Source organism: Anomaloglossus baeobatrachus, chromosome 2 (assembly GCF_048569485.1).
Source record: "Anomaloglossus baeobatrachus isolate aAnoBae1 chromosome 2, aAnoBae1.hap1, whole genome shotgun sequence".
Lineage (NCBI taxonomy): Eukaryota > Metazoa > Chordata > Amphibia > Anura > Aromobatidae > Anomaloglossus > Anomaloglossus baeobatrachus.
This window is the reverse complement of record NC_134354.1, coordinates 492,869,848-492,888,033: the sequence shown is the minus strand read 5'-3', so window position 1 is coordinate 492,888,033 and position 18,186 is coordinate 492,869,848. Positions and strand designations below refer to the sequence as shown.

Below are 18,186 nucleotides of genomic sequence, written 5' to 3'. Positions count from 1 at the left end.
GCATGCGTCCTGAGTGTGCAGTCCACACATGGGAAGTCCAAACCCCAAGAGGTGGAATGCACTCATTACAAGCCCTCAAAAATACATCGTGCACGTGTACAACCCCAGATGTAGGGGTCCGGACACCCTGTGCACCTGAACATGCACACTGGACTCTTTTTCACATCTTCTATTAATTTCCCCCATCCTGGTTCCAATCTTGTAGTTATGTCTGCCATCCTGGTCCCCATCTTGTAGTAATGTCCCCCAGCCTGGTCCCCATCTTTTAATAATGTCCCCATTCTGATCTCCTTCTTATAGTAATATCTATTATACTGGTCTCCTTCTTGTAGTAAGGAAAAAAGAGAGCAGCAAGATCCAGTGGTAAATATGTACAAATAATCTTTGTCTTCAAGTAAAAAATATTATTTTATTCCAAATTTCATTAAAAATTTAGTGTTCCACAGCATGGGGCAAAAAAAAAGCATAACACTATGGCTGGATCATGATGAAGGCGTAAGCTGAAACATGTAGCCCGGAGGATTGCCACCTTGTTCTATGCCCATGTTGTGGAATACTACACTTTTTATGAAGTTTGGAATAAAATAATATTTTTTACTTGAAGACAAAGAATATTTGTACATATTTTCTGCTGGATCTTGCAGCTCTCTTTTTTCCTAATTCTGGACTGTGTGGCTGGCTTCCATCCTGTTTCCCTGCAGTTATCTACCCACTTTAGAAAGTACTCCACTAACCTCCACGGACACCGGTAAGCTGGCAAACAAACACTTTTATACTCTTCTTGCAGTAAAGCTCCCATTCTGGTCTATATCCTGTAGTAATGTGCCAATTCTCATCCTCATCTTGTAGTAGTATCCACTATACTGGTCCCCGTCTAGTAGTCATGCTCCCATCCTGGTCCCCATCTTGTAGTAATATCCTCCATTCTGGTCCCCATTTTGTAATAATGTACCCATACTGGTCCCCAACTTGTAGTAATGTCCACAATTCTGGTCCACATCTTGTAGTAATGTCTCCCATCCTCATGTCAGCTGTCTGCCTATGATTGGCCAGAGGCTGATATTCGTATTGCAGTGCAGAGAGCAGATCTCTGCATCGCAATACATTTCAATTGGATGCGTGACCGAGGATGCACATTCAGTTGAAAAGAAGGGCTGGCATTAGCCCTAGACTGGGCTGCGATTGTCTCAAGAACTACCGTGCCAGCTGGCTGCAGCATGATGGTCCACATGAGGCCCACATGTTTATGACTCCTGAACTATTGGTAAGTCTTCTTATATACTGTACGTCACTTCTGTTTTGCACTGGTACAATTTTTAAGTTTAGAAAAAGCTGAAAGAAGGGAACATTTTCTGTATATCACCAGCCCACATTCTCTGTTAGTCACGTGCATGTACTGATGTGACAGTATGTTACACAGCTTCTCAACAAAGTGACTTAAGGATAATGAAGCAGATAATTAGACAACATCATTGTTGTCACTTGCCAGTTGCCTTTTTTCAATATGTCATCAGTGTCCTGGTAATTAGGTACACCACCACAGGGGTGATCCAAATGTAATTTAAAACATTCAACAAACCAGTCAATGTCACATTGCAGACAACAATCTGACATTGTTCCAGTAAATGTAACATAAAAAAAAGAAACATCATTACAAATACTCTTGTTTTTAAAGCACTACTCCAGCATTTTTTTAGTGTTGGAGTGGCACTTTACAACTAAGCCGTCTGCCCCCGGTCATAAACTTACCTTCCAGTAGCTTCACCTTTTACCAATGCAGCTCAGGTCCCTCGGCGCTATCTGGTGACTGTAACTTCTGACAGGACGGAAGTCAGACATTATATCACAAGGTCTCAATGCACTTCTATGATGGTGTGCCGGCGATAGAGGGTGAAGTCATTGGAAAGTGAGTATCAGACAGGGGTATGGGGACTTACATTTAACCCTTTACCGCCGAATCATATTTACATTACAATTCTGACCAGTGTCACTTAATGTGGTACTAACTCTGCAACACTTCAAAGGATCCCAATGATTCTGAGAATATTTTTTCTTAATACATTTTACTTCAGGTTAGTGATAAATTTAAGTTAAAAAAAAAAAAATATTTGATAAATTTGTAGAAAAAAATTGAAAATTTCGCAATTTTCAAATTTTAGTTTTTTTTTAACTTTTAAATCATAGAGTTATGTCACACAAAATAAATGATAAATAACATTTCCCACATGTCTACATCAACCCAATTTTTGAATCACATCTTGTTTTTGTTAGGGAGCTAGAAGGGTTAAAGGTTTATCAGCAATTTCTTATTTTTCCAGCAAAATTTACATAACCAATATTTTTATGGACCACATCACATTTGAAGTGAGTTTAAGGGGCCTACGTGACAGAAAATACCCAAAAGTGACACCACTTTAAAACTGTACTCCTCAAAATGCTCAAACCACATTTTTATGATTATTAATCCTTTAGGTGTTTCATGAGAAATAAAGCAATGTAGAAGGAAAAAGTGACAGCAGCATTTAACACTCACCAGCAGAGGGACTTGTGACTCCACCTGCCGATAAGTGCTCACCCACGACATGGGGCATCAATGAGTTATCATGGTAGTCGGGAGTCTGCTGATGAACCCCATGCCTGTGTCACGCTCCCCGGGCCCTCGGCTCCCCTTCCCGGGTCTCCTGTCCCGCTCCCCGGCTCACCTGCCACGCTCCCCGCGTCCCAGTCTCTTGTGCCCGTCCTTCCTAGGCTCCCTGGCCGCCGATCCCGGCGCCCGACGGCCTCCCAGGCCCTGGCCGGCTCCCCTGCGTCCTCCTCTCAGCCTCCTTCCCTGGCTTCTGGCACCCGGGCCGCGCGCATGCGCATTAGGGCGCGCGCGCGGTCACTGACCCTTTCTTAAAGGGCCAGCGCCCATTAACAGGAAATGAGGTTAGACAGGTACGGGGTATAAAGGGGGTTCTTGTCCAAGGGGGCGGGGCCTGATCTTCGTGTTTTCTGAGCTAGGAGTCAGGTCTCCTTGTGTTTTCCTGCCATACTTACGTATCTCTCTTCTAGAGCTGATCCCGCCTCGCCATCCAGTCCTGCTGAATCCCGAGCCTCGCACGCTGTCCGTCTGCCATCTGACAGTCCGTACCATCTCGGATCCCTGCGGTGACCCGTCATCTCGCTCCAAAGGTTCCGGACCCCGCCTGACATCATCTTGGCTTCCGAACCTGAGCTACGTCACCCGGACTGCCATCTGTGACTCCGTGGTCCCAGGGACTCCTCCGCTACCTTCACTTGCACGGACTGTTCTGCTGCCCATCAGTGCTTCAGCTACCGGACTCCCTACCACCATCTTAGAGTTCGGCCCAGTGGATCCACCTCCTGGGTCTGCCCGACCGCCCGGCCCTGACAGTAAGATCAGGCCATGGATCCCGCTGCAGCACTATTGGCCCTGCAAGAGGAACTCCAACGCCAGCGTGAAGTCCAGACCCGCATGCTGCAATTTATGACCTCCGTGGACACCCGCCTGTACACGTTACAAGCATCAATGACGCCTGCGGCAACCAGGTCCCCCACTAGGCAATCCACGGCTCCCGCACCAGTGGCAGCCGCGTCGGATGCCTCCCGACTCCGTTTAGCGTCACCACCTCGTTATGCTGGAGATCCCAAGACCTGCAGGGGCTTCATAAACCAATGTTCCCTTCATTTCACGCAGCTGCCACATCTGTTCGCCTCCGACCAAGCCAAGGTCGCCTTTATAATGTCTCACCTGGAGGGCGAGGCACTGGCGTGGATGAACCCCTTGTGGGAGAAGGAGGACCCCATGACCAAGGATCTTCAAGAGTTCCTGCAGGCCTTTCGCAGTACCTTTGACGAGCCGGGACGCGCCTCTGCGTCTGCTTCATCACTTCTCCGCCTACGTCAAGGAACACTGACGGTGGGCCAATACGCCATCCGTTTCCGCACTTTGGCTTCTGAACTCGGGTGGAATAATGAGGCCCTGACAGCCGCCTTCTGGGAAGGACTTTCGAGTCACATCAAAGATGAGTTGGCGGGTCGTGACGTGCCCTCCACCCTAGATGCCCTGATTGCCCTAGCCACTCGAGTGGACATTCGTTTTCAGGAGCGCTCCAAAGAGCTGGTTCGTGAGCGACGTGCGGTACGGCACTCCTCCCCGCCACAGAAATCCTCTGTGCCACAGTCATCAACAGCTGGGATTCCTGTCCACGAACCCATGCAGGTTGACCGAGTACGACAGTCTGACCAACGTCGAGCAGAGCGGCTCGCCAAGGGCCTCTGCTTTTACTGCGGAGAGGGCACACATCTCCTACGCTCCTGTCCGGAAAGGCCGGGAAACTCCAAAGCCTAGGGTTGGTAGGAGAGGCCACCCTAGGTGCTGGGACTCTCTCAGACCCAGTTATGTGGACGGTACAAGTATCAACAGGAGAGACGCGCTTCACGGCTGAGGCATACCTCGACTCCGGAGCAGCAGGCAATTTTATCCAGCAGGCCACGGTGGACAAATACCAGCTGCCTGTTACTCTACTCGAGAAGCCCCTACTGATTGCCTCGGTGGATGGGAGACCCCTCTCTGATACCATCTCCTGGATCACCAAGCCGGTGGAACTGCGTATCGGTGCTCTGCACACCGAGAACATCTCTCTCTACGTCCTTCCACACATGTCCCATCAAATCCTGCTGGGACTTCCTTGGTTGCGAACACACGAACCATCAGTCAGCTGGGGTACTGGCGAAATCACCCGTTGGGGCTCTGCCTGTCATGAAAGATGTTTAAAGTCTATACAACCAGTCCGACGACCTCCGGTTCCTGAGTACCTACCGGGTCTGCCCTCGGCCTATTGGTCCTTCGCGGACGTTTTTGACAAGAAGGAGTCTGAGGTACTTCCGCCACACCGTCCCTACGATTGCGCCATCGACCTGCTCCCAGGAACAACACCACCTCGAGGACGGATATATCCGTTGTCTCCAGCCGAAACCAGGGCCATGTCCACCTACATCACGGAAAGCCTGGCAAAGGGATTCATCCGGAGATCCTCCTCTCCTGCGGGAGCAGGCTTCTTCTTCGTTAAGAAGAAAGAGGGTGACCTACGCCCATGCATTGACTACCGGGGCTTGAATCAGATTACCATAAAAAACAAGTACCCCCTACCGCTCATCCCCGAATTATTCGATCGGCTCAGAGGAGCCCGTGTGTTCACCAAACTGGATCTTCGGGGTGCCTACAACCTAGTTCGTATCCGCTCTGGAGACGAATGGAAGACCGCGTTTAATACTCGCGATGGGCACTATGAATACTGCGTGATGCCCTTCGGTCTGTGTAACGCTCCTGCCGTATTCCAAGAACTGGTGAACGACATTTTCCGGGACCTCCTCTACGTATGTGTAGTAGTTTATCTGGATGACATCCTTGTCTTCTCTCCGGACCTCCAGACCCACAGAGAGAACGTAAAGCTGGTTCTACAAAGACTGAGAGAGAATCGTCTCTACGCCAAATATGAAAAGTGCGTCTTTGAGCAGTCTTCTCTTCCTTTCCTGGGATACATCATCTCGGGTACTGGGCTGCAGATGGATCCAAAGAAGGTCTCCTCCATCCTCCACTGGCCTCCCCCTTCTGGACTGAAGGCAATCCAACGGTTCCTGGGATTTGCCAACTACTACCGCCAGTTTATCCCTCACTTCTCCGCCCTGACTGCTCCTCTCTCCGCTCTGACCAAAAAGGAGGCTAATCCAAAGGACTGGTCACCTGCGGCCGACGCCGCGTTTTGCTCCCTGAAGCGAGCATTCGCCTCCTCTCCTGTACTCCACCGACCGGAGTTAAACCGCCAGTTCACCTTAGAGGTGGATGCCTCCTCCTCAGGAGCCGGAGCAGTGCTCATGCAAAAATCCTCCTCCGGGAAGATGGTGACTTGCGGTTTCTTCTCTAAAAGCTTCTCAGCACCTGAACGTAATTACACCATCGGTGACCGAGAACTATTGGCGGTCAAACTGGCTCTGGAGGAGTGGCGCTACCTCCTGGAAGGAGCAGTGTACCCTGTGATTATCTACACGGACCACAAGAACCTGGAATACCTGCGGTCCGCTCAGCGACTGAACCCACGACAAGCCAGGTGGTCCTTATTCTTTGCCAGGTTTGACTTCCAGCTTCACTTCCGACCCGCAGACAAGAATATACGCGCTGATGCCTTGTCTAGGTCTCTCATGCCTCTGGAGCAGGAGGAAGAGACTACCCAACCTATCATCTCTCCTAGCAAGATTGTTCCGGTGGCTCCTGTCACTCTGGCCCAGATACCACCCGGGAAGACCTATGTCTCTGAGACCGACAGGCAAAAAGTGTTACACTGGGGTCATGCCTCGAAAACAGCCGGCCATGCAGGCCAGAAGAGAACATGGGGTGCGATTGTACGCCATTACTGGTGGCCATCCCTTCGCACGGACGTTGCCGCCTTTGTCTCTGCCTGCCCCTCTTGTGCCAGGAACAAGACGCCCAAACACCTGCCCTATGGCCGTCTTCTGCCTCTGCCGATACCCTCAGTTCCATGGCAACACATAGCGATGGACTTTATTACGGACTTGCCAGTATCATCCGGACACACAGTCATATGGGTCGTGGTGGATCGGTTCTCCAAAATGGCTCACTTCGTCCCTATGCCCGGACTGCCCTCTGCTCAGGAACTCGCGGAAGCCTATATACAACATATCTTCCGCTTGCATGGCTTTCCTTCCCACATCGTGTCCGACAGAGGAACTCAGTTCACCTCCCGCTTCTGGAGGGCTCTCTGCAAACATCTGGGAGTGACTCTGGACTTTTCTTCCGCTTACCATCCTCAGTCTAATGGCCAAGTGGAAAGGGTCAATCAAATCTTGACCTCCTTCTTACGTCACTATGTCAACGCCCATCACGACGACTGGTCCACGCTTCTGCCTTGGGCTGAATTCTCCCATAACCACCACGTCAGTGAGTCGTCCTCCAAATCTCCCTTCCATGTCGTTTACGGACTGCAGCCTTCCGTCCCGTTGCCTATATCCCCTTCTTCGGATGTCCCTGCTGCTGATACTGTAGCCCGTGACTTCGCTACCATTTGGGACTCTGTCAAGGCGTCCCTTGGGCGCGCTTCCCAGCGGATGAAGAAACACGCTGACAAAAGGCGTCTAGATCCTCCGTGTTTCTCTCCTGGTGACCTGGTCTGGCTTGCTTCCCAGTACATCCGACTGAAGATACCTTCCTACAAGCTGGGTCCTCGCTACATCGGGCCGTTTAAGGTCCTCAGAAAGATCAATGAGGTCTCCTACAAACTGAGGCTTCCGACCACGATGAAAATACCCAACTCCTTCCACGTCTCTCTACTCAAGCCGGTGTTCCTTGGTCCCTTCTCCGCTGCTGCCAGTCCGGCTCCTCCTCCTATTGCTGAGGACGACATCTATGCGGTAAGGGATATCGTGGCCATGAAGACTGTTCGTGGCCGGCAGTTCTTCCTGGTGGACTGGGAGGGGTATGGTCCTGAGGATAGATCCTGGGAACCCAGGGAGAACGTGGGCTCTCCTCTGATCCGTGCCTTCATGTCCCGGTTGCGGGGAGGGGGGCGTGGGGAGGGGGGTACTGTCACGCTCCCCGGGCCCTCGGCTCCCCTTCCCGGGTCTCCTGTCCCGCTCCCCGGCTCACCTGCCACGCTCCCCGCGTCCCAGTCTCTTGTGCCCGTCCTTCCTAGGCTCCCTGGCCGCCGATCCCGGCGCCCGACGGCCTCCCAGGCCCTGGCCGGCTCCCCTGCGTCCTCCTCTCAGCCTCCTTCCCTGGCTTCTGGCACCCGGGCCGCGCGCATGCGCATTAGGGCGCGCGCGCGGTCACTGACCCTTTCTTAAAGGGCCAGCGCCCATTAACAGGAAATGAGGTTAGACAGGTACGGGGTATAAAGGGGGTTCTTGTCCAAGGGGGCGGGGCCTGATCTTCGTGTTTTCTGAGCTAGGAGTCAGGTCTCCTTGTGTTTTCCTGCCATACTTACGTATCTCTCTTCTAGAGCTGATCCCGCCTCGCCATCCAGTCCTGCTGAATCCCGAGCCTCGCACGCTGTCCGTCTGCCATCTGACAGTCCGTACCATCTCGGATCCCTGCGGTGACCCGTCATCTCGCTCCAAAGGTTCCGGACCCCGCCTGACATCATCTTGGCTTCCGAACCTGAGCTACGTCACCCGGACTGCCATCTGTGACTCCGTGGTCCCAGGGACTCCTCCGCTACCTTCACTTGCACGGACTGTTCTGCTGCCCATCAGTGCTTCAGCTACCGGACTCCCTACCACCATCTTAGAGTTCGGCCCAGTGGATCCACCTCCTGGGTCTGCCCGACCGCCCGGCCCTGACAGCCTGTCATTACAAATCTGTTGTGAAATCAAATCTAGTGTATCTAGTATTTTGAATGGTTCTCGATAAGGTACCACAAATAAGATCAGTACATAAAATGACCAATGACTAGTAGAACATACATTAGGTCAATAACTGGCTCAGTGATAGGAAGCAGAGGGTGGATTAAACTCTAATGAGTCACCGGAACCAGTGGGGTATAACAGGGGTCAGTATTGGGTCCTTTTCTTATTATTACAGTTAACATTTTAGATGACATACAGATTATAATTTCAATACTTGCAGATGATACTAATCTCTGCAAATTAATCAAAAAAGAATGATAATTTAATACTACAGAGACATCTGAGAAAGCTGAAGGCTGGAACCAAGAAATGGCAACTGAAGTTCACCATAGATAAAGTCATGCAACTAAGCAGAGGAAACAAACTGAACAGTTATGTACTAAATAGTAAACCCCTGGGTAGATCTGTCACTGAAAAAGACATGGTTTTATTTGTGGACAGCAAACTCAACATTCGTGACTAGTGACAGGCAGCTGTCGCTAAAACAACTAAACTCATGGAATGCATTAAAAGAGGCATGATAAAAACATAATTACACTTCTAGTGAGGTCACACTTGGTATATTGTGCATAATTTTAGGTTAGGACTTGACTGAAATAGAACAGGTGCAGAGAAGAGAGACCACAGTTAATAGGGGCGTAAGTGGACAGCAGTATCAACAGCAGTTATCAAACATTAGGTTATTGAGCTTGGCTTAGGGGTTATCGAATAAAAGTGTACAAATGTATGAACATTACAAAGATCTTTCTAATTATCTATTTTTATATCTACACCTGCAACAATGATAAGGAGGCATCCTTCACAACTAGAGGAAAGAAACTGGGACATACAACAACTGCGGCAGACTACACGGCCTCTGTGGGGCCCTTGAGTCAATGGGTCAGATGCCACTTGGCACAAGGCCCCTTTCCCAGCCTATCATCATGTGGATACAGTAAACTACATTTTATGTGTGCTGCGCCAATTAAGCATTTAAAAAGGGGGCGTGACATGAGGGAAGAGAGGAGTGTGGCCATTGAACACATCCTCATCACACTGATGAGCGCGCTCACTGGCTGGTGTCTTTGTGCTCTTGCACAGCGCTCCCCAGTAGTGAGTGCTTATCTGTAAAGTTAGGGGGTCCAGCCGCACAGCAGACAAGGGACAAAAGTGGAGCAGGTGGAGAATGACTCACAGCATGTTACAGTAAGGGACGAGAGTGGAGGGCTCATAGCACAGCAGGAGGAGACACCTTTTGTCAGTCCTGTCTGTGCTGTGTCACCTCTAGTAATGGGTGAACCCAGACTGTAAAAGTCTTGATCTATAAGGGATATCAAATATCCGTGCAACGACCCCGGGCCCAGAGTTCTCAAGGAACTCCAGGTAACTATCCGGATCCGGCTACCCAAGTAATTAAAAAAAATAAATAAATAACGGAAAAAGAAAGAAAATAGGAATAAAGCAAGCGCGTTATACTTACCAAGTCTCCCATGCGGCTGTAACACTACTTTCGGGGCCGCTCATTACCCTCATGCATATGCACTGCTCCCCCCACCCACCAGCAGTCCCGACGTCTGTGATTGGTTGCAGTCAGACTGCTCCCTACTCGATGTCACAGCCTGTCTGATTGCTTGGAATCAGATATGCTGTGTGACTCTCTATTGTTTTGTAAAAATAAATAAATTGGCATAGGGTCCCATCATACTATGCTATCCAGCACAGATAAAGCATATGGCTACAGGCTGCATCCCTCAGCCATGTATCAAAATAAAAGGGACCCAATGCTGCTTTTTTTAAAATAATCTAAATAAATGATTTTTAAAAACAGCGTGCAGTCCCCTTCAATTTTGATATCCAGCCATGATAAAGCCAACAGCTGGGGCTGGTATTCTCCATGGTTATCGGGCCCCTTAGCCTAAAAATATCAGACTTCAAAGTATGTAGAAAAACATCCAGCACCATAACAGGAATCCAGCCAGGAAGATGAATAAAAATTCTTCTGTTTTAGTTAGATCATAATGTTAAAAAATACATACAAAATTAAAACATGGCCAACCGTTTGGTCATGTTTTTTAATTTTGTATGTATTTTTTAACATTATCAGCTAAATAAAACAGAAGAATTTTTTATTCATCTTCCTGGCTGGATTCCACTTATGGTGCTGAATGTTTTTCTACATACTTTGAAGTCTGTTCCCCTGGGCCTCCAACCTGTTGATCCTTCGTGCATCAGATTTTTTTTATTTTCAAGGCATACAACGGTAGGCTGAATCCTTTTTTTGTTTTTTGGTTTTGCCTAAAAATATCAGCCTGCAGCTGCAAAGAATTGTTGCATCCATTAGATGATCTCAGCACTTTACCTAGCTTATTCCAATTGTCCTGGTGCAGTGAGTGATATCAGGGGTTACTGACAGCTCACAGCTGCTACTAAACCCTAGATTAGTAATGGGGAGTGTTATGGATGGTGTTTCTGTCGGCTGGGTTGCTGCTGGTTGTGAAGAGGTTAAGATTCTTTCTGAGGATGCTTCTGGGCTCCCTCTAGTGGCCAGTGCTGGAAGTGTGTCAGGTTCTTTGCTTGTCACTAAGACAGGTGTAGGGCCTGGTTCTAATCCCAGTAAGTCAATCATGTCCAGCCCTTGTGTATAAAGGAATGCATTCGGCCTCAGACTGACGCTGGTGATATTGTTTTTTTGTGTTAATCTATCTCTCCCATATGGTGGTTCAGTGGTTAGCACTGCAGTCTTGCAGCGCTGGAGTCCTGGGTTCAAATCCCACCAAGGACACTATCTGCAAGGAGTTTGTATGTTCTCCCAGTGTTTGCGTGGGTTTCCTCCGGGTACTCCGGTTTCCTCCCACACTCCAAAGACATACAGATAGGGACTCTAGATTGTGAGCCCCAATGGGGACAGTATTGCCAATGTATGTAAAGCGCTGTGGAATTAATAGCGCTATATAAATGAATAAAATTATTATTATTATTATCTGTAGTGAACAAATCTTGAACACCTGGTCCTTCTGTCATGTCGGCCATGTGCCAGTGATATGCTGGATGCTTCTTCAGTGTGCTCCAGCTTGTTTTTTCCCTTGGAGATCTTCAGTGCTGTCTGCTAAAGTTTGTCTGCTTATTTTGATGCAATTTTTGCCTTTTTTCCTAGTCATCTTGATCGTTTTTCCTGAGACTGAATGGTTTTCATGCATTTTTCTCTTGTGTGCAATGTTTATTTGATTCTATTTCAATTTGTTTTGAAATGCTATGGAAGCTGTTCATTCTCAGTGAAAAAACGCATAGTGGTATTTTTTCTCTCTGTCTGGACATGGCTCTACATTTTTTCGCTGAAATATGCATTTATGTTCCATTGTGCTCCCACTGGTGATCTTTAACAAAGGAACATTGCTGAGAATCCAGTGAAGGCTTTTTTCCATCATTTTTTTGCATATTCACTTTTTGTTGTCCTTAGTATACCACTTTAACGTACTGCTCACTATTAGTGCTGTTGGACATTGAATATTTTTTCTTCCTATGGCATTTGCTACTAAGCCATTTTTCGTAACAACCTATTTGGATGCCAAGAGTTCCCTGATGTAGTGCGTGGAGGATCGTGTGGTCCTAAGGGAATCTTGATCTTCAGGAGTTGGCATATATTAGGGTTTTTGCTGGCTGCACCCAATGATCAATCCTATCCTTTTGTGTCTTAGTTAGCAGGGCCTCTCTTTGCTCAAGTCCATTCCTAACCAACTGTGCATAGTTTGCTTCCTATAGCATCGTCAATATATGTTGGGGGCTTTATCTATCTCTTTTGGGCTACTCTGAGGCAACATAGGATTCCTTTCTTCATCTTTGAGGCTAGCTGGCTTCTTTGGCAGTGACAAGGTGTCTAGGTAGAGTAGGCACGCCCCACCGCTATTTTTAGTTGTGTATATATAGTTAGGTGGTTGCCGCCTGTTAGTTTCCATCCACCCTTGTGCTCTATTTTTGGAGTTTACCTGGCTTTTAACTCCTGGACTCTTGAGGTAGTAGTTCATAGTTCTTGGGTTGCCTCTATCTCTGGATAGGGAATGAGTTTACCCTTGAATGGGATATTTACAGTAATGTCAGCGGTCTCCTGAGTCCTGACCATAACAGGGGAGGATCTATGAGACCCCCCCAATAAAATTCTGGAAGTGAAAAGAAATAAATGCAAACATCGAAAAAATCCTTTATTTGAAATAAAATAAACACCCTTTTTCACCCCTTTATTAACCCCAAACTCAGTTCCGACATAAACCACACAAGGTCCCGCGACGATTCTGGCTCTGCTACATACATAATGAAGTCACAGCACGCGGGCACATAACACACATGCTGTGTGCTTCAGGCAGAGAGTGACTTAGCTGCAGCTGTGAGCAGTGATGTCACTCAGTTAATCTACGGTCATTACTGGAGGTTCCCACAGTCCCCCTCCTGTGACCACAGGTAAACTGACCTCAAGTGACTTCATTAAAGGGGTTATCCAGCTTATTTTGCCTTGTTTTTGTCATTTCACTATTGGGCTACATAGGGGCAGGTAAGTATATAGCAACTACCTACCTGCCCTGGTGTCAGCCCCTTTCTCCCGGCTCAGAGCGGTCATGTGACCGCTCCTTCTGTGATTTTACTGCTTTCTGTGACGTCACGTCGACAGGGGCAGGCCCTTGTTGATGGGCAACACAGCAGATGACGTGTAGTTGCCCTGCTAGGCAAGTACAGTGCATGGAGTCTCCACACCCTCCCTCCCTCCCTCCTGTAGTGCAGTGGTATGAAGTACTCTGCCCATAGGCCGCATGCGGCCGGTCCCTGATGCTGCTTACGGCATGCAGGCTCGTGGCCTCCTTGCTAATCGCTGCCTGTGATGGGTCCGCACAGTCAGTGCTTTATATCAGAGGACGGATTCCCGGATGCTGTGCGAAAGCGAGCTCTGTATACAGCTACTGCAATGATCAGCCAACGGCCAATCATTGGTCAGCAGCTGATCATTGAAGAAGGTGTATAGAGAGCTCACCCTGCACACCCCCTGGGAATCTGTCCTCTGATATAAAGCGCTGTCAGCATCGGCCCCTGCGGCGCGCAGGCTGATGGCCCCCTTGCTGATCACTGGTGGTGCAGGGGCCACAGCTAACAGAGCTTTATATCAAAGGACAGATTTCCGGGTGCTGCGCAGGGACAAGCTCTGTATACAGCTACTTCAATGGTCAGCCGGTGTCCAATCAGAGGCCAGCAGCTGATCACTGGAGAAGCTGCATACAGAGCTCATCCCTGCGCAGTGCCCGGAAATCTGTCCTCTGATATAAAGCTCTGTCAGCGGCAGCTCCTGAACCAGCAGCATTTAAGAAGCAGGAAAAAGGCAACCGAGGAAATGAGGAGAGGTGAGAAGAATTTGTCTTTGTCTTCTGTTTGCGTGTGTGAAGAATGGCACAATAGGCGACACTACTACAGGATGGAGCATTACTACAAGACGAGGACCAGGAAAGGGGACATTACTATAAGAAGAGGACCAGGAAAGGGGACATTACCATAAGAAGAGGACCAGGAAAGGGAACATTACTATAGGATGAGCAGGATGGGCACAATACTACAGGATGGGCACAATACTATAGGATTGGCATAAGGATGGGACACATTACTATAGGATGGGTGCAATACTACAGGATGGGGCACATTATTATATTATGGGGACAAGGATGTGCACATTACTACATTACATGTGCGGTGGATGTGAAGTGAGGTGATTGTGATGTCACAGATGAGAGGTAGTATCACTGCTCTGTATTTCCAATGCTGGAGCCATCAGTGCTGAGCAGAATACTGACAGCAAACAAGTGTGCAAGGGAGGGGCTTGACAGTGAGGCTGGGCGGTGCCAGCTCTGACTGTGAGGTTTGGCAACCAAGGAAAGAAAAAAGTCAAGTTTGCTTGAGCTGCAGGTAAATAAAGAGCTGCAGAGAATAAAGTGATAATTCAAGAGGAACAAAAGTTAAAAAGCAAAAAGAAATAATGTAGGAATGTTTTAGATGACAATAAAGCACAGATTAGCTTAAAAATGTTTTGGGAGTTTATGTCGGACAACTTCTTTAAATTCAGTGACCTCACCTCAGGTGAACTGAGTTCACACACCTGCATCTCCTGGCAGTAAACTGCGTTATTTTTGCCAAAAGATGTAGATATGGGGTTGAAATTTATACACCATACTTCACCTGGTCAGCGACGTCGCTGTGACCGCCGAACAATCCCTCCCTCAAGGGGGAGGTGCGATCGGCATCACTAAGCGGCCGGCCAATAGAAGCGGAGGGGCGGAGATGAACGGGACGTAACATCCCGCCCACCTCCTTCCTTCCGCATTGCCGGTGAACGCAGGTAAGGAGATGTTCGTCGCTCCCGCAGTGTCACACATAGCGATGTGCCATGCCGCAGGAATGACGAACAACATCGTACCGGTGGCAGCAGCGATATTAAGGAAATGAACGACGTGTCAACGGTCACCGTTTTGGAACGATTTTGCGATCGTTGATCGTCGCTCATTAGTGTTACATGCTGCAATGTCGCTACCGGCACCGGATGTGCATCACTAACGACGTGACCCCGACGATATATCGATAGCGATGTCGCAGCGTGTAACGTACCCCTTAGGAGGCTCCAGATTGCTATACACATCTTTTCATAGCAATATGAGTATTTCCTATTTTTTGGGAAAATCCGGTGAAGCCTGCAAATATGAATTTCAAAAGATTCCCTCATCTCTAGTTACACACAGGTAGTTTATCCCAGAGCTTTTCAAATTACGAGTTGAAAGAAGAGCAGTAGAAAAAGTATAACACTTAAGGTGCTGATAACCCATGTTGTGTCCTTTAAATATGGAATTATATGCACAACAGTACACACAAGACATCAAAATATAGTATGTGATGTGCTTATCAGACTTTCTTACCTGCAGTAATAAAGAGGCCACCTCCTGCTTTATAAAGTCTATAGCTTACAAAAGGAGCTGCACAGATGATGATGAAGCCTCCAGCCACAACTGTGACCACACCGAGAAGCATGAAAATGTTCCAAAATCCTCGATATACTAAAATGAAAAGATGAAATGCATCATAACAAACAGAAAAACTGTGTATCATATATCTGAAAGCACTTCTGTAGACCAAGAAAATTCACATGTGCAATGTTAGAATACAGATTTGGTTTGAAGGCTATTCATTAACACAAGGGGCTGAAATACTGTTTCAATATGTCACAAATAAACAGAATGAAAATAATTTTGTCTCTAGCTACAGTGTATCACAAAAGTGAGTACACCCCTCACATTTTTATAAATATATTATATCTTTTCAAAGGACAGTACTGAAGATATGACATATTGATAAAATGTAAAGTAGTGAGTGTACAGCTTGTATAACAATGTAAATTTGGTGCCCTCTAAATAACTCAACACACAATCATTATTGTCAAAACCACTGTCAACAAAAGTCACTACACGATAAATGAAAATAGCCAAATTGTGACAAAAAGTGCCAATATTTTGTGTGGCAATCATTATTATCAAGCACTGCCATCCACTCCTTCATGATGACATTACAAAGCTGGTGAATCTTAGAGAATTTGCATTTGAGGACGTCCCACAGATGCCCAATAGGGTTTAGGTCTGGAGACATGCTTGGCTGGTCCTTCCCCTTTACTCTACCAAGGAAGTGGTTGTCTTGGAGGTGTGTTTAGGGTCGGTATGTTGAAATTCTGCCCAGCAGCCTAGTTTCCGAAGGGAGGGGATCAAGCTCTGCTTCAGTATGTCACAGTACATGTTGGCATTCATAGTTCCCTCAAAGAATTGTAGCTCCCACAGCTGGCACTCATGTAGCCCAAACTATGGCACTCTTAAAACTATGCAGAAGGTAGGAGAGGAAAAAGTGGGCTCAGCACTAATCCAGTAAAAATGTAAAAAACTTTATTGGTATGCTTTAAAAATTGTACCTGGAAACACACCGTACAATATGTGCCAAAGGCGGAACTTTACGCGTTTCGGACTTTAATATCTAAAAACAAAAGAGTCCTTATGATTCAAAGTAGTTACCTACTAATTTTGAAAGTGTCCCCAAGTGCAGTGGCAAAAACCATCAAACACTACAAAGAAATTGGCTCACATGAGGACCGCCCCAGGAAAGGAAGACCAAGAGTTACCTCTGCTGCAGAGGATAAGTTTATCTGAGTCACCATCCTCATAAATCACAGGTTACCAGCAGCTCAGATTAGAGACAAGGTCAATGCCACACAGAGATCTAGCAGCAGACACATCTCTAGAACAACTGTTAAGAGGAGACTTTGTGCAGCAGACCTTCATGGTAAAATAGCTGCTAGGAAACCACTGCTAAGGACAGGCAACAAGCAGAAGAGATTTGTTTGGGCTAAAGAACACAAGAAATGGACATTAGACCAGTGGAAATCTGTGCTTTGGTCTGATGAGTCCAAATTTGAGATCTTTGGATCCAACCACCGTGTCTTTGTGCGATGCAGAAAAGGTGACCGGATGGACTCTACTCTACATGCCAAGTTCCCACCATGAAGCATGGAGGAAGAGGTGTGATGGTGTGGGGGTGCTTTGCTGGTGACACTGTTGGGGATTTATTCAAAATTGAAGGCATACTGAACCAGCGGCATGCTATTCCATCTGGTTTGCGTTTAGTTGGGCCATCATTTATTTTTCAACAGGACAATGACCCCAAACACACCTCCAGGCTGTGTAAGGGCTATTTGACTAAGAAGGAGAGTGATGAGGTGATACGCCAGATGACCTGGCCTCCACAGTCACCAGACCTGAACCCAATCGAGATGGTTTCTGGTGAGCTGGGCCTCAGAGTGAAGGCAAAATGGCCAACAAGTGCTAAGAATCTCTGGGAACTCCTTCAAGACTGTTGGAAGACCATTTCTGGTGACTACCTCTAGAAGCTCATCAAGAGAATGCCAAGAGTGTGCAAAGCAGTAATCAAAGCAAAAGGTGGTTACTTTGAAGAACCTAGAATATAAGACATATTTTCAGTTGTTTCACACTTTTTTGTTAAGTATTTCATTCCACATGTGTTAATTCATAGTTTTGATGCCTTCAATGTGAATCTACATTTTTCAGAATCATGAAAATAAAGAAAACTCTTTGAATGAGAAAGTGTGTCCAAACTTTTGGTCTGTACTGTATGTGTATGGAGGCAAGAAGGAAACAGTCCACACCGGTATTGCAATTTTAACTTGCTTTTTCCTTTGGGCTTTGTACCTGGACCCTCTGGTGCCGGTTACAGGTGTTTCCGCTCCCCTTGTTCTCCATGCCAGCTGTGACCTGGGTTGGCTGTCCTCCGTGCACACTTGTTGTTGATGGGCTCCCGTGGCCTAGAGCTTCTTGGAACCCCTCCATTTTCTGCCTTGGTCCTATTGCAGGCAGCCAGGACTATTTAAGGGGTTCAATCCCCGGTCCCCTCTTCGCTGCTGATGCATCAGACTCTTTGGGTGGTGAGGGACCCTGGAGATCCCCTCACTTGGCAGATTTAACAGTTGACCATAAAGTGTCCCGCTGTCCTAGGGTCTGCACCCCGGCTTGTGTGGGTCCTGTGAGCCTTGGTTCCAGACTTCCACAGGCGTCCCGTGGTTCCTGGAGTATTACACTTCCATAGGTAACCCACGGTTCCTGGAGTCCTGGTTCCATACTCCCCAGTCCCTCACTCCTGTTACAGCACTTCGTTGTTACTTCAGGTCTTTTCGTTTCTTTCTGTACTTTCACTCTTAACTCTACTTCC

The 18,186-nt window shown here is 47.6% G+C and overlaps 1 protein-coding gene across 1 annotated transcript in view; it reads right to left on the bottom strand.

Moving 5' to 3' along the window:
- The window catches only part of TMEM182 (transmembrane protein 182), a 68,128-nt gene that overhangs the window by 10,809 nt on the left and 39,133 nt on the right, over window positions 1–18,186 (bottom strand). Inside the window, exon 4 of the mRNA XM_075336485.1 lies at window positions 15,342–15,479. Coding sequence (XP_075192600.1) covers window positions 15,342–15,479 — 138 coding nt within the window. The remainder of the gene's footprint in view (window positions 1–15,341; window positions 15,480–18,186) is intronic.